The sequence below is a fragment of the Mytilus trossulus genome, chromosome 7 (genome assembly GCF_036588685.1).
Source record: "Mytilus trossulus isolate FHL-02 chromosome 7, PNRI_Mtr1.1.1.hap1, whole genome shotgun sequence".
NCBI classification, from domain to species: Eukaryota; Metazoa; Mollusca; class Bivalvia; order Mytilida; family Mytilidae; genus Mytilus; species Mytilus trossulus.
In genome coordinates, this window is record NC_086379.1 from 67053568 (window position 1) to 67067457 (window position 13890).

At 30.7% G+C, this 13890-nt stretch overlaps 1 protein-coding gene across 5 annotated transcripts in view; it reads left to right on the top strand.

Annotated features, from left to right (window-relative positions):
* LOC134725636 (transmembrane channel-like protein 7) overlaps window positions 1-13890 on the top strand; it is a 30475-nt gene that overhangs the window by 14615 nt on the left and 1970 nt on the right. For all 5 annotated transcript variants that reach the window (XM_063589619.1, XM_063589622.1, XM_063589621.1 and 2 more), the window contains exons 4-17: window positions 1019-1070; window positions 1694-1775; window positions 2274-2536; window positions 3325-3482; window positions 4821-4965; window positions 5524-5685; window positions 7221-7381; window positions 7998-8145; window positions 8620-8717; window positions 9919-10032; window positions 11378-11453; window positions 12342-12469; window positions 12769-12936; window positions 13754-13832. In XM_063589619.1, coding sequence (XP_063445689.1) covers window positions 1019-1070; window positions 1694-1775; window positions 2274-2536; window positions 3325-3482; window positions 4821-4965; window positions 5524-5685; window positions 7221-7381; window positions 7998-8145; window positions 8620-8717; window positions 9919-10032; window positions 11378-11453; window positions 12342-12469; window positions 12769-12936; window positions 13754-13832 — 1834 coding nt within the window. The remainder of the gene's footprint in view (window positions 1-1018; window positions 1071-1693; window positions 1776-2273; window positions 2537-3324; window positions 3483-4820; window positions 4966-5523; window positions 5686-7220; window positions 7382-7997; window positions 8146-8619; window positions 8718-9918; window positions 10033-11377; window positions 11454-12341; window positions 12470-12768; window positions 12937-13753; window positions 13833-13890) is intronic.

Consider the following 13890-nt stretch of genomic DNA (forward strand, 5'->3'; position numbering starts at 1 on the left):
TCATTTATATTCTACCTCATCAGGAATAGATTACCTTAGCTGTATTTGACAAAACTTGTAGGAATTTTTGGTCCTCAATGCTCTTCCACTTTGTACTTTATTTGACCTTTAAATTTATTTAGATTCGAGTGTCACTGATAAGTAGAGGAATGGCGCCTCTGATACAAATACACATTTTCCATCCTGGTATTTATGATGAGTTTATTTCCATTGATTTTAAGGTTATTTTAAGTGCACGTTTCTGGTCTGTACAATCATCCTCTTAATCATCTTTAGGGATTGTTTTTAAATGTTGTGATATATAAATGTTGTCTTTTAAACAATATGTTCCCTTGTTCCAGTATGTTTATATGTCCTAGCTTGGCCTCGCTGAATGTCATCATATTTTTTTCATGAAAATGTATGCAGATAAGCTGTTTCTTTGTTTCTGTTCATTTAAACAAACAAGTCAGTTAGTCTGCCCTAAAAAAATATAACAGCTTTTTACATGTATTATTTAACAGAATTGATGATAAAATTTCAGTTACATTATTAAAAGTAGGACATGATATTTTACATTAAATTCCAAATGTGAGTTTACTAAATATATAAGTTAAATCATCAGTTTACATTTCCTCAGATACAAGTTTTGTATACTTTATGCCAACACGTAGATTTTACCATATATATTTTTTTCAAAAAATAAAGTAAAAAGTAAATTTTGTAAAATTTCCAAAATTTGCATGGAACGTTCACATGAAAAAATACTGGAATTGCCCCCCCCCCCCCCCCCCAAAAAAAATATATTTAGCTCTTTTATTTTTCTTGCACAGTAGTTGTTTCAAAACTTGCAGATTTAATCAAAGAACTAGACCCATTATGTACTTCTATTTTACAAACAAAGATGGAGGTATAGAGTTAATTCTATATAAGAATATCTTGATATATATACATGTGTCTATATATAGAAACAAAGATATACTCTACAATGTATAAATAGTTTATGCAGATATTTTTATATCTTTTTATTTGTTTTCAGAGATTCAACACTTAGGAAAATGAGCAAACTTAGACATAGCAAAGGATCTAAGGTGTGTGAATACATATATATAAAAATGAATACTCTATTTCAAAAATGTTTACAATTTTTTTCGTTATTCCCAAATATTGCATTATTTATTTAGATATATGATATTAGGGAAATCTTTAGGGTACTTATACATTTGACTGAAAGGAAATGTTGGGTATTTAGTCAATGGTAGCTACTTTTTATTTGTGGCAGATGCTGAAGTGCCTCTCCATATAGCTCGGTTCATACTTACAATATTTAAGATGAAAGGCTAGTTATCACTTTAGATAACTAATTAAGACCAATTGGCATCATAGGTCCACTTAAGGTTTCAGTCAGCATGTGAAAAATCATTTTATTAGCAAGATACTGGGTTTCCATGTCATTGTCATATATGTTGGTTTGAAAAATATGTGTATAGTTGATTTATTTATTTTCTTCAATGCAAATTTTTGTGGATATTATTTTTCACCTGCATTCATAAGCCAATAAAGATTTCTATTTCGAAGAACATTTAAATAGACCTCCATGGTTCATCCCCAAAATCAGGGTAAACTAGCTGTTATCACACAATAAATGATGAATCCACAGTATAAAAATTCCATGTCCTTTGTAAGAAATCCACTATTTTTTTATAAATTGCAGACATGGAAAAATGTGAAGAGATCTTACAACGAATTTTCACACAGAATCTCACTATGGTACAGTACCTTTAAAGAAATTGAAGGTAAATGGTTCTAAAATATATCATGAATATTATGTGATTGAGAAAGACAATACATGTAGAGGGAATGTTAGCAGTGCATAGATAATTGTAGACCTTATGTTTTAGGCCAAAAACAATCAAAACTGTTATACAATTGTAAATCTGATGTTATATTGTTGTGGCAATCAAATAGATTATACATTTTGAGTGAGTAAGAGAAAGGCAGGGTTCATTGAATGAAAGATTGAAAAAAAGTACATGTAGTGATGTACTTATTTGTTCAATATTTGATAATGTTTTTAATATGTTTCTCCTCTTCTGGAAATTTAGTTTGGTTGATTATGTGTTGGTTTGCTGCCTCAATGATGTTTGATTCACCTTTCCAGTTTTTCATGGGCAAATATGATACAGCTGTATTGTGAAAGGAACTGTCCATATATCTTTGTTTATTTGTATGTGAATTTTATGTAAGGTTGCTGCCTCATCAATGTTTAATTCTTATTTCCATATATTTTCCAGGTGAATATGGAACGGCAGTGATGACATACTTCAAATTCCTTAAATGGCTGCTGAGATTAAACTTTTATACAATGATAATAACATTTTGTGTGATAACCATACCATTTCTAGTATTAGGACCCTCATCTTATGAAGACTCTGTAAGATCTGTTAATAATAGCCAGGATTCTATTGACTGTACAAAAGAATATATAAACTACATGGATAATTTCACCAGTCAGGAGTCATTAGACGAAAAAGTTATTGATTTTCTTCAAGGGACCGTAAGTATCTAAAATAAATATCTTGGTTCTGTAAATTCAAAATGGTTTGAGATGTTTTTATTCATGTTATTTTTGCAACAATTGTCAATGATTGTAACATGATTTGATATAAAAACTTTCACTTTATTTGTGTGCAGCATTTCCTGAAATTGCAATGATTAATCTCACACTGTTTTGTAAAAATCATATGTGGTATGATTGCCAATGAAACAACTCTTCACAAGAGACAGAATGACACAGAAATTAACAGCTATAAGTTATCATTCTGCCTTGCCATTCTCAGGCTTCTGAAATTACATGCTTAAAACATTTCAAACAAGAATACTATAGCTTGTAATTAATGCACAAAATAACAAACATAAAACTTTACTAAACAATTGCATGCAATCATTTTTGAATTAACAGTATCAAGTTCACACTGCAGTATGTACAACTTTTTTTTTTAAATGATGTGAATAAACATATTTTGTTGTATCCATCACTTCATCTGTATGATATTAACATTAAATACGATTCTGTAATCGATGGAGAGATGTTTTACTTACTTGATTTCCTGTGACTCTAAAAGAATATCTGTCATTAACAAACTATATATAATCATTCAACTTTATTATTAAAAAAGAGTGCCCTACAATAATCAATACAATTTAATTCCTGTAAATTTGACATTGTGAAAACATCCCCCAACACATTAAACTAAATCTAATGTTTAGTATTCAAAACTAAAAATGACCAAACTGAAACTTCCAATAAAGGTTATATGTAATTTTATCTTTTTACTATTTTAGGGCTGGATGGAGAGAACAATATTGTTTTACGGTGTATACTACAATAAGACTTATTATAGCCACATAGAAAAAACAGAGAAAATATATAACATGTCATTAGCCTATTTACTGGCTGTTGGATGTAGTTTTATCATCTGTTTCATTCTAATTGTTAAAAAGTAAGTATTTAGTGGTGAATCCAGAACATTTCATAAGGGGAGCCACTCCCATCATGCTTCAGTGACTCTCTATATTATCAACCAAATTATGATCTGGATTCACCTATGGTATAAGTATATTATATATTAGGTAATTATCAAGAACATAAAACAGCATATATTCTGATTTTGAAATATCTTCATACACAATAAGAATGAAATACAAAACAAACAAAAAAGGTATAAAAACAACAAAACTAAATTGTTTCACTTGTCTATGTCTAAGTGTATCTTCAACAATTTTCACTAATCAACAATGTAGCCTAGAGTATAATTCATAGCCAGAATCTTTCATTTGTTAATTATGTCTTGCAATAATAATCCTTTCACTGTTTATGAATTCTATCTATCTACTATAGTTTTTGCCCAGTAGGAAAGAATAGGTAAAGAAATCATTATTTGAAAGTAATAATGCTTATAAGGCGTTGACTGACAATTTCAGCCATGTTCACCTATTATAGGTCATGTCTTAATGATAATTTTTGTTGGTTACAGTTTTTCCTTATCTGCCAAAGTTCATAAAAAAAATATACAAAAACTGGAAGAAAAAAATATTTAAAGGGCAATTATTACTAACATCTATAACAAGGTGACTTAAAATTTTTGCCATCTTGATATAGTGTAGATCTTTTTCTTTTAATATTTTTTCTTATTATAGATTTCTTTATCTTTTATTGCTTTCTATGAGGTAATTGACCCTACAGATCAATTTACCAACCAGACAGTTACATTTTGACTATATTTAGACTATTTTACCTTTTATGTCTGTTTTGTTCAGCATCGTTGTAGATATAATGGAATTTGATGCAACTATCATACTACAAGTGAGAGGTTTAGCGCTAAAACCAGGTTCAATCCACCATTTTCTACATTTGAAAATGCCTGTACTTAGTCAGGAATATGACAGTTGTTGTCCATTCCTTTGATGTGTTTTGTCATTTTATTTTGCCATTTGATTAGGGACTTTCTGTTTTGAATTTTCCTCATAGTTCAGTAACTTTTGTGATTTTACTTTTTACAATTTCTTATAAAAAACAAGGAGGTAAAATACAATTGAACAAGAAGTGAAGGATGAGCATATGTTTTTGCCATTCATAACAATACGCATCAACATGCTTTTACCAAGCTTATCATATCAGTTGAGTACAAAGCAGTGTCATATACATTTAATTGTATAAACATATTCTTATCCTGATTATTGTTATACAATTATCCAAATTCATGTATACCTTATATACATCACCAATAATTTATATCATTCTTCAATAATTGAATACCATTTTTTCTTTTTATTTTCAGTGCATCTAAAAGTGCTAAAGTATCACTAGGTTTGGAATCATCAGTAGCTATGTATACAAATAAAGTGTTTGCAGCCTGGGATTATTGTATCAATAATCAGAAAAATGCTAAAGTCAAATCAGTGGGCATTAAATTTGAAATAACTGTAAGTAATTTGTTAACTCATTAGGACACTTAAAGGAGGGGGGGAAGACACCAAGGGGATATTTAAACTCATAAATCGAAAAATAAACAGACAATGCCATGGCTAAATAATTAAAAGACAAACAGACAACCAATAGTACATAAAACACATATTTAATTAACATATTGGGTAGTATTCTGTTTAATGGGGAAAAAAATGAAGCACATTCATCGAATGGAAAATTATCTTCAAAGACTAAACCTTTATTTATTAAAATTGTTGAATTTCTATTTTTTTTTTCCATTATAAAGTATCTCATTATTGGTTGTATATTGTTCCTGTTGACTGTTACCTTGTGATTTACCACAAAGTAAGCAGGAAATATGACATTTGCATTCTATTTTTCTCAATATGCCTGTAATGTTTGCTGCTGCCTACAAGACAGCCATTAATCAATATTGAGTGGTAAAAAAGATAAATCATACAGAAAACTAATGCATTAGAGTTTTATATATGATCCAGACCAGATACCAGTATGTGTACACTACTAACATGAATTAGATTTAATACTAAATGCAGGCAGATTTAAAAGAACAGAAAAGAACTATAGATTGGAACGGGAAGGAGTTCAGTGATAGATGTGCAATATACTTCAAGAGAGTTGTCATCAATCTACTTGTCATAATATTACTGGGAGGCTCCCTAGCATTGATAGCTTATACAGCTATACAGATGATAGAGGTAATACATATAGGTACCAGTCAGTCATAATATTACTGGGAGGCTCCCTGGCCTTGATTGCTTATACAGCTCAACAGATGATTGAGGTAATACATATAGGTACCAGTCAGGCATAATATTACTGAGGTATAAGATATACTTTAGATCCTCATTTGCTTAATTTCAACAAAAGAGATCTTGAGACTGTTCAGATATGTTTCTTTTAGCTTCATATTATAAACTAGGAAAACTCAGCAGTTCCTTATTATAATCTGATCAAACAGAAAGGAGGTTTTTAAAGTCATATGAAACGAGTGAGTGGTGAAAAATTATGTTTGTCCAATTCTTGAACCAATGCATGTAAGCATCATAAACTTAGTCCTCTGTGCACGATTTTATCATTATTTTTGCAAATAATTCTCTCTGTTTGTTATGATTTAACAAATATGGCTGCTCATTAAATGCCGTGTTTTGAAGCTGAGTTTAACAGATTGTCACCTTATAGTAAACGAATCACAAAAAGCATGGGTATTGAGCACGTGTTCAACATGTATAATCAGATATTTGTTTATTTCAATGACAGATCCATGCGTATTGGGGTCACTGGATTTTTACGAGGAGGGTTACGCTCGGGTCACTATGCATACGGAAAATCCTGGAAGCAAGCAATTAAAAATAAGTAAACTTCTTCTAAATGTGGACAAATTAAAGAATTTTCCTCAGAAAAAAGTATATGTACATAAGTTGTATAATGAAAACTATCCATTTAGTTATAAAATACATATGCATATTTTTTTTTAATTTAAGGTTACTTTTGACTTAAAGTATGAAAAAAAAACATTTGTCTGAAACACCCATCCAAAGACACATACTGTGCCCTTTAAATATATCAAAAGCCAGGTGCCAGTATTTTACTATTACTAGTCTTTTACCAGTACACAAGTACACTACTACTATTAAACACAGTACAAATTTTTTTGTTCTTTGTTTTTATGCCCCACCTACGATAGTAGAGGGGCATTATGTTTTCTGGTCTGTGCGTCCGTTCGTCCGTCTGTCCCGCTTCAGGTTAAAGTTTTTGGTCAAGGTAGTTTTTGATGAAGTTGAAGTCCAATCAACTTGAAACTTAGTACACATGTTCCTTTTGATATGATCTTTCTAATTTTAAAGCCAAATTAGACTTTTGACCCCAATTTCACTGTCCACTGAACATAGAAAATGAAAGTGTTAGTTTCAGGTTAAAGTTTTTGGTCAAGGTAGTTTTTGATGATGTTGAAGTCCAATCAAATTGAAACTTAGTACACATGTTCCCTATGGTATGATCTTTCTAATTTCAATGCCACATTAGACTTTTAACCCAATTTCACGGTCCATTGAACATGGAAAATTATAGTGCAAGTGGGGCATCTGTGTACTTCGGACACATTCTTGTTTTAATCTGATTTTAAGAATTTAAATTTTGTCATGATTTGTGAAGACAATGAAATGGACTTTTATTTTTTTTTACATCATATGAAAAATCCTTACATTCTTCTTTTATATTTCTTTACTTTCAGCTTCAGAAGAAAGAATTTGAGGAGATAGTTATCTTGATTATTCAGTATGTGCCATATCTAACGATCACCATATTGAATTTGGCTGTACCTATCCTCTTTCAAAAACTGGTACAGTTTGAAATGTATAAATACGAAACTGAACTAAAATTAACATTAGCAAGGTGAGTAATCAGTTTATCTTTTAATTTTATTTTAAAAAAAAAATACGATCAGATACAGACCTGCCAACTTTGGTGGATATCCCCAATGAGAGATGTTGACCTAGGCTAAAATGCATAAAACTACTTAAGTAAAGAATATTTTTCTACATGTCCTACTTTAAACTAGTACTACAATTGGATATCATAATTTTTAAAGGTAGGTTTATACATACCAGCAATGACCTTCATTAAACTTAAGTAATTAGACTAAATACTTTAAAATAGGCATTTAGATAAGAAAAAATCTAACTACTGTGGATTCATTATTATTCGTTGGGTACCAATTTTCGTGGTTTTTCGTGGGTACTGGTGAACAACAAAATTAAATGTTCAACGAATATCAATGTTTATATAGACTTGTGTGCAGACTTTTGCAAATCCACGAAATTAAATATCCTCGAACTGGCAATTTTTCCATAATCCACAAAAATTGGTACCCACGAAAATAAATGAATCCACAGTATCTTTGACTAAGTATAATAAATAAAATGGTCAGAAATTAAGGAAATAGTAGTTTACCCATGTTTAATTCCATCAATTGATTAAGAAGTTTGAAACAGTATATTTTATCTTACAGATCAGTGTTGCTCCGTCTATCTTCACCAATAGTTCTCCTAGCTATTCTGTATCAGCAACTGATTGTCACATCTAAGGACTCAACCAGTGGCAAATGTGGCAATGTGAGATGGTCAGCCACAGGGTCAGGACTCAGGGGAGATGTCAAAGTAAGTTTTTTTTTTCTTTCAGAGGAGATAACACAGTGCTACATGTGGCATTGATAGATGAGATAGATAGAGATAACACTGGGGAAATTGTGACTATAACAGATGGTCAGACACAAGTCGGGGTCAGAACTTTCGGGAGACGATAAGTTTAAAGTTGTTTTAAAAGGTCACCAAAAAATCATTGATTTAAAATCTCTTATATGCTTACCCCGTATATGCATCAAATGTGTTAAGAATAATTTTTATCTGGTAATCTTGTTAAATTATAGATCAATTTTCTAAACCCAGAAACATAAATTGTGGGAGAGCATAAAAAAGCGATTTTTTTTACTGTAATTTAAAAAAAAACCAGACATCATGTAACTTATCAATGGACCCACAATTCATCTTTAATGTTAAATTTTTAAGGTTGATAGGACATTTTATTTCAATACAAAACCAAATATTTACATATATAATTCAATTATTTTTTAGTGTTGGGAGACCTATGTTGGACAACAGGTGTACAAGTTGGTCCTATTGGATCTGTTTGTAGAATGTGGTATTTTATTTTTTGGAAATATTCCCAGAAGGTAAGATATATCTGACATGAATCATCTTAGATTTTGAACAAAAACATACAAAAAGAGCAATGCATCAATCTGTAAATTACAGTTTGACATTTTTCCTGTTTGAAAAGATTCAAAACTTTTGATTTTTGTCAAAAAGGGAGACATAGGTATGTGTTTCTAGCAGCTACGGTAGCTTCAACAATGCATGAGTTTGTGATTAGGTCTTGTTTTTGGTGAACCACTCGTGGTAAGTCACTACTGTAAATTCAGAAATTATTGCGTGCATTTATTATTGCGATTTTGTCAATTTCAACTTAAATGCGATTTTAATTTTTACAATTTTGGGAAAAATCATGCTTTATTCAGCTAAAATATTACAAAATGCGAGTTTTAATTATTGCGTTTACAACTCTGTCGCAATATTCGCAATAATAAAAACCTCGCAATAATAAAAACCTCGCAATAATTTCTGAATTTACAGTATTTGGTACGCAGTTGTATAAGTATTGGCACATCTCATTACCCTGGAGATTATTTAGCTCCGCCTCCTCAGTTATGGTCTTTTCACTTTGTAACTAATGCTTAGATTTCATGTATTAGTTTTTGATAAGGTCGGGTTATGGTGAACCACTAGTGGTAGGTCTGTGATATTTGGTATGCAGTTGTGTAAGTATTGGCACATCTCATTACCATGGAGGTTATTTGACACTGCCCCCTCAGTCATGGTTTATTGACTTTGAGATTTTGCTTAGTTTACATGTATTAGTACGTGTTTAGGTTTGTTTAAAGGGAACTACTAATGATATGTCAATAGTATTTGGTATGCAGTTGTATCAGCAATGGAACAGCTCATTTCCATTGAGATTTTTTAGCCATGTACCTTCAGTTATGGTTCATTGACTTTGAATATTTGCAAACTTGCATGTTTTGTGTTGCTAATCTAATTTCAACATTTGCATTATCAAAATAACAAAAAAGCAGGACACATCTCTATAATTTTGTTATTTCCTTCACCTATTGATGGTTATATTATTTATTTCTCTTAAACATAGAAGATTTTATTTTTGAACTTAATGGTTATAATTCACTTCATAGCTATTCAAGGAGGCCCCAGCCATGATTATAGATGCAGAGGATTGAAGTTGGATGAAAAGGTTACTCTTTAATCCTTACTCTAGTTCCTGTTACTTTAAAGCTTCTAATATCAATTTCTCTTTTACAGTATAGTGTATCGAAAATTCAAGGACAAGTCAAAGTTGATCAAGATGGTTGGTCCTCAAGAATTTGATTTGACACAGAGTGTTGTAGATATTGTATACTCACAAAATATATGTTGGTGAGTAACTATTATGTTTTTATACATGATTTTTAATCTATTTTCTTGGATTTTCAGATACAATTTAAATTTGACAAGTTATCAGTTCTCCTGGAGTAATTGTTCTTACAGTGCTTATCCAGTGACCTTTGGGGTATCACATTAGCAAAGACCGAAACAGTTTACCAAATTGCAGTTAGGTTTCTACTCCAACTAACTGATCAACTGGTAAAATATTTTAGCAGATTGCTCAAGTGAAATGTTGTTAGTAAGAAGTGAGTGCTGTAAAATAAAAAGTAAATACTTACCATCCAGAACCAGTTAGTTGATACCTTTGTCAATCATTTCTAACAAAAATAATAGCTTACTATAGTATGAGTCACTGAATAAAAAGGTCTAATTTTGACATGGAAACTTCTATCATAAATAAATATTATAAATGAATAGTTCAAAACATTGTTTTGTAGGTGTATATTTTATAGCTTTGTCTTCTAAGATGAAGTTATAGTGCAATTGTGATTCGAATAACATTTTCTATACAAATTACTGTTCTGCTGGCATTAAAGGGAAATAATTTATATTGAGTTCAAATGTACACTAAAAATTTAATCAATGATATATACCATGCTTATGATTTTGCCTACAAAAGATTCATCAATACGACTAGAATAAAAAAAAAATGAAATGCCAAATTAGTATGAAGTTGAAATCATAGAAATAATGTTACAAACAAATTAAAAGGGGAAATTTGATATTTGTCAGACAGAACAAAATTTTGCTGATTATCAGTCATGTAAATTATTTCCCTTTATTGCCAGCAGATCAGTAATTTGTATAGAAAATATTATTCGAATCACAATTGCACAATAACTTTGTCTTAGAAGACAAAGCTATAAAATATACACCTACAAAACAATGTTTTGAACTATTCATTTATAATATTTATTTATGATAGAAGTTTCCATGTTAAAATTAGACCTTTTTATTCAGTGACTCGTACTATAGTAAGCTATTATATTTGTTAGAAATGATTGACAAAGGTATCAACTAACTGGTTCTGGATGGTAAGTAATTACTTTTTTATTTTACAGCACTCTCACTTTTTACTAACAACATTTCACTTGAGCAATCTGCTAAAATATTATACCAGTTGATCAGTTAGTTGGAGTAGAAACCTAACTGCAATTTGGTAAACTGTTTTGGTCTTTGCTAATGTGATACCCCAAAGGTCACTGGATAAGCACAGTAAATCATTATGCAATTGATATAAGATAAGAATAATTTTAAAAGCATTCAAATGACATTACAAGTTGAGATTAAACATTTTATTTTTACACATATTTATATAATATATTTTCTTTTCCAGGTTAGGAATGATGTTTAGTCCTTTAATTCCATTTATGACATTCCTAAAAATTTTAATCTTCTTTTATTCTAAAAAAGTAAGTATAGGTACATATATATATATACATAATACCAAATGGACAGTTTATAATAAATTCTGCTACATAGTTCCTCAGTGGATGATTTAAGTACAGGTACATACATATACATTATTCCATTGTGGTTGTTTGTTATACTTCTTGCTATGTAGAATCTCAGTTAATTAGTGATCTAAGTAGGGAGTTTCATTGGGGGTGCTGCTGCTTACTGTTTTGTCAGATTCACGTATCCCACTTACACTATGTACGTAAGCAATTCTCATTTTTTGTAATTCCTCGTGTCACGCTAGACTTCATTTCCGGTTTTCACAGCACAATAATTTGACTTTCAGGTGTCACACTTACAAAAAAAACGGCAATCCTGCATCACGCTTAGACCAAAAAGAGACCCACTAAGCAGTCCAACTACTGTATCACTAGCATGTCAATTCTCAGTCAAATCATAATTGAACAAGATCGTCAGTTTTTCTTCTGTAGGTTGTGATTTTCACTCTCTGCACTACAGTTCCCTCTTCAAATAAAAACTGAATAAAACTTGTATACACATATATTAATCTGTATATAAAAATAAGAAGATGTGGTATATATTAATCTGTATATAAGAATAAGAAGATGTGGTAAAATTGCGGGTGTGACTCTCCACAAGAGACCAAATTACACTTACAGTAAAAGAAATGAAACATTAATATAACGTGGAATATGTAGACAGCTTCTGACCAGCATAAAAATGCTAACTAAAAAGTAAGGATATTCACTACAGGCACGAGGACACGTTCTACTGCATCCACACAGCACGAGTAGCAAACCCTGCAGTGAATATAAAAATATGAATATATACATACTATCAATACTGAATTAACTTACTTGAATTTTTGTTTTATTTTTCAGTTTTTATTGAAGTATTGCGAAGCTCAGGAGCGACCATATCGTACATCTAGATCTAACTCATTATTTATGTTAGTGCTATTATTGTCTTTTGTGTTTGCAGCAGCACCTATAGGATATATGGTTGGCCGGTAAGTTTGAATTATAAACATATAAATATACTAGCTTATACTTGAAAGATTTAATTCGTGTTTAAACGCAACTATCTTTGTGGTTTTGTTCTGGACATTGTTGTCATGGACTTAAACCTCTTCTTGTCTCTTTAAGACAGATGCTGATGCCAATGTGTTTATGTTTGATACAGTATCTAATTTATTCCATTCACAGTCTCCAGCCAAGCCAGAGTTGTGGCCCTTTAGACTATATGCTGATGCCAATATTTTAATGTTTGATACTACAAAAATGTATATCTAATTTATTCCATTCACAGTCTGCAGCCCAGCCAGAGTTGTGGCCCCTTCAGGCTGTATGCTGATGCCAATGTTGTTATGTTTAATACAGTGTCATATACAGTAGCTAGTTGGCCAGGAGTTTTAAGAGGTATATTCAGCTTTCTTGGAACTGTTGGATTTTTTGTGCCAGTCATTATAGCTTTATGGTAAGTTAGTTTAAAGATTACTACTAAGTTATAAATATCATGGATTACACTGCTTCACATATTGTATTATAATAAAATTTATGTAATGATTGACTTGTACAATTGAGAATGGTTATATCCAAAATGTGTCAAATAAACAACATTGATAAAAAAAATCACTTTTAAACACGGTCAAAACATTTCAATTTACTGTTATATATTAATGACAAGTTCAAATTTTACAGTAAAAACTGAAATGAATTAAGTATCTGCAGTAAGTTTTTGATCAATCCTGAAGTACACGAATGAGGAACTTAAATGGGTCAACAGAATAGAGAATGATAAGCCAAATCTACCACAAAATAGATAGACAAAAAATTCAAGACTAAAGAAAAATAGGGACAAAAAATAGAATAGAGAATATTACCCCCCAAAAAAAAAATAGAGAAAAATTACCTAGAAAATTATAACTGAATTAAGAAATGAAGACCTGCCATCCAGACCCTCACGTATTTATCAATGATTGATTGATATAGATTATACCACACCACCTTGTAGTCAATACAGTGTTAGAATCTGTTCCTCTAATGGAGGAAGGAAAATATACAGTGCAGTGTTCTAACTTAATAGGAATATGACTTGAAATTAAATAAATCAAATTTAATAAATGTGCAGTTTATAAAAAGTAATATTGAACAGACCAGAACCAGTTTAAATGTATACATCTCTGTGCAAATCAGATGAAAATATTACAGAGAGTACCATCATTAGTATATTAAACTGTGGCGTGAAAACTTTGTTTTTAGAAGGGGTAATGAAATGTCACTTTCTATTACAGTTTATTGATGTACTATTACTGGTTGTTAGGTCAAGGATACAAAAAGACGGAAAAAATTCTCCAACATCAACTAAAACTGGTAAGATATAATAGATTAGATTATTGGTACTGTACACTGCAGGATTTATATGTATGAC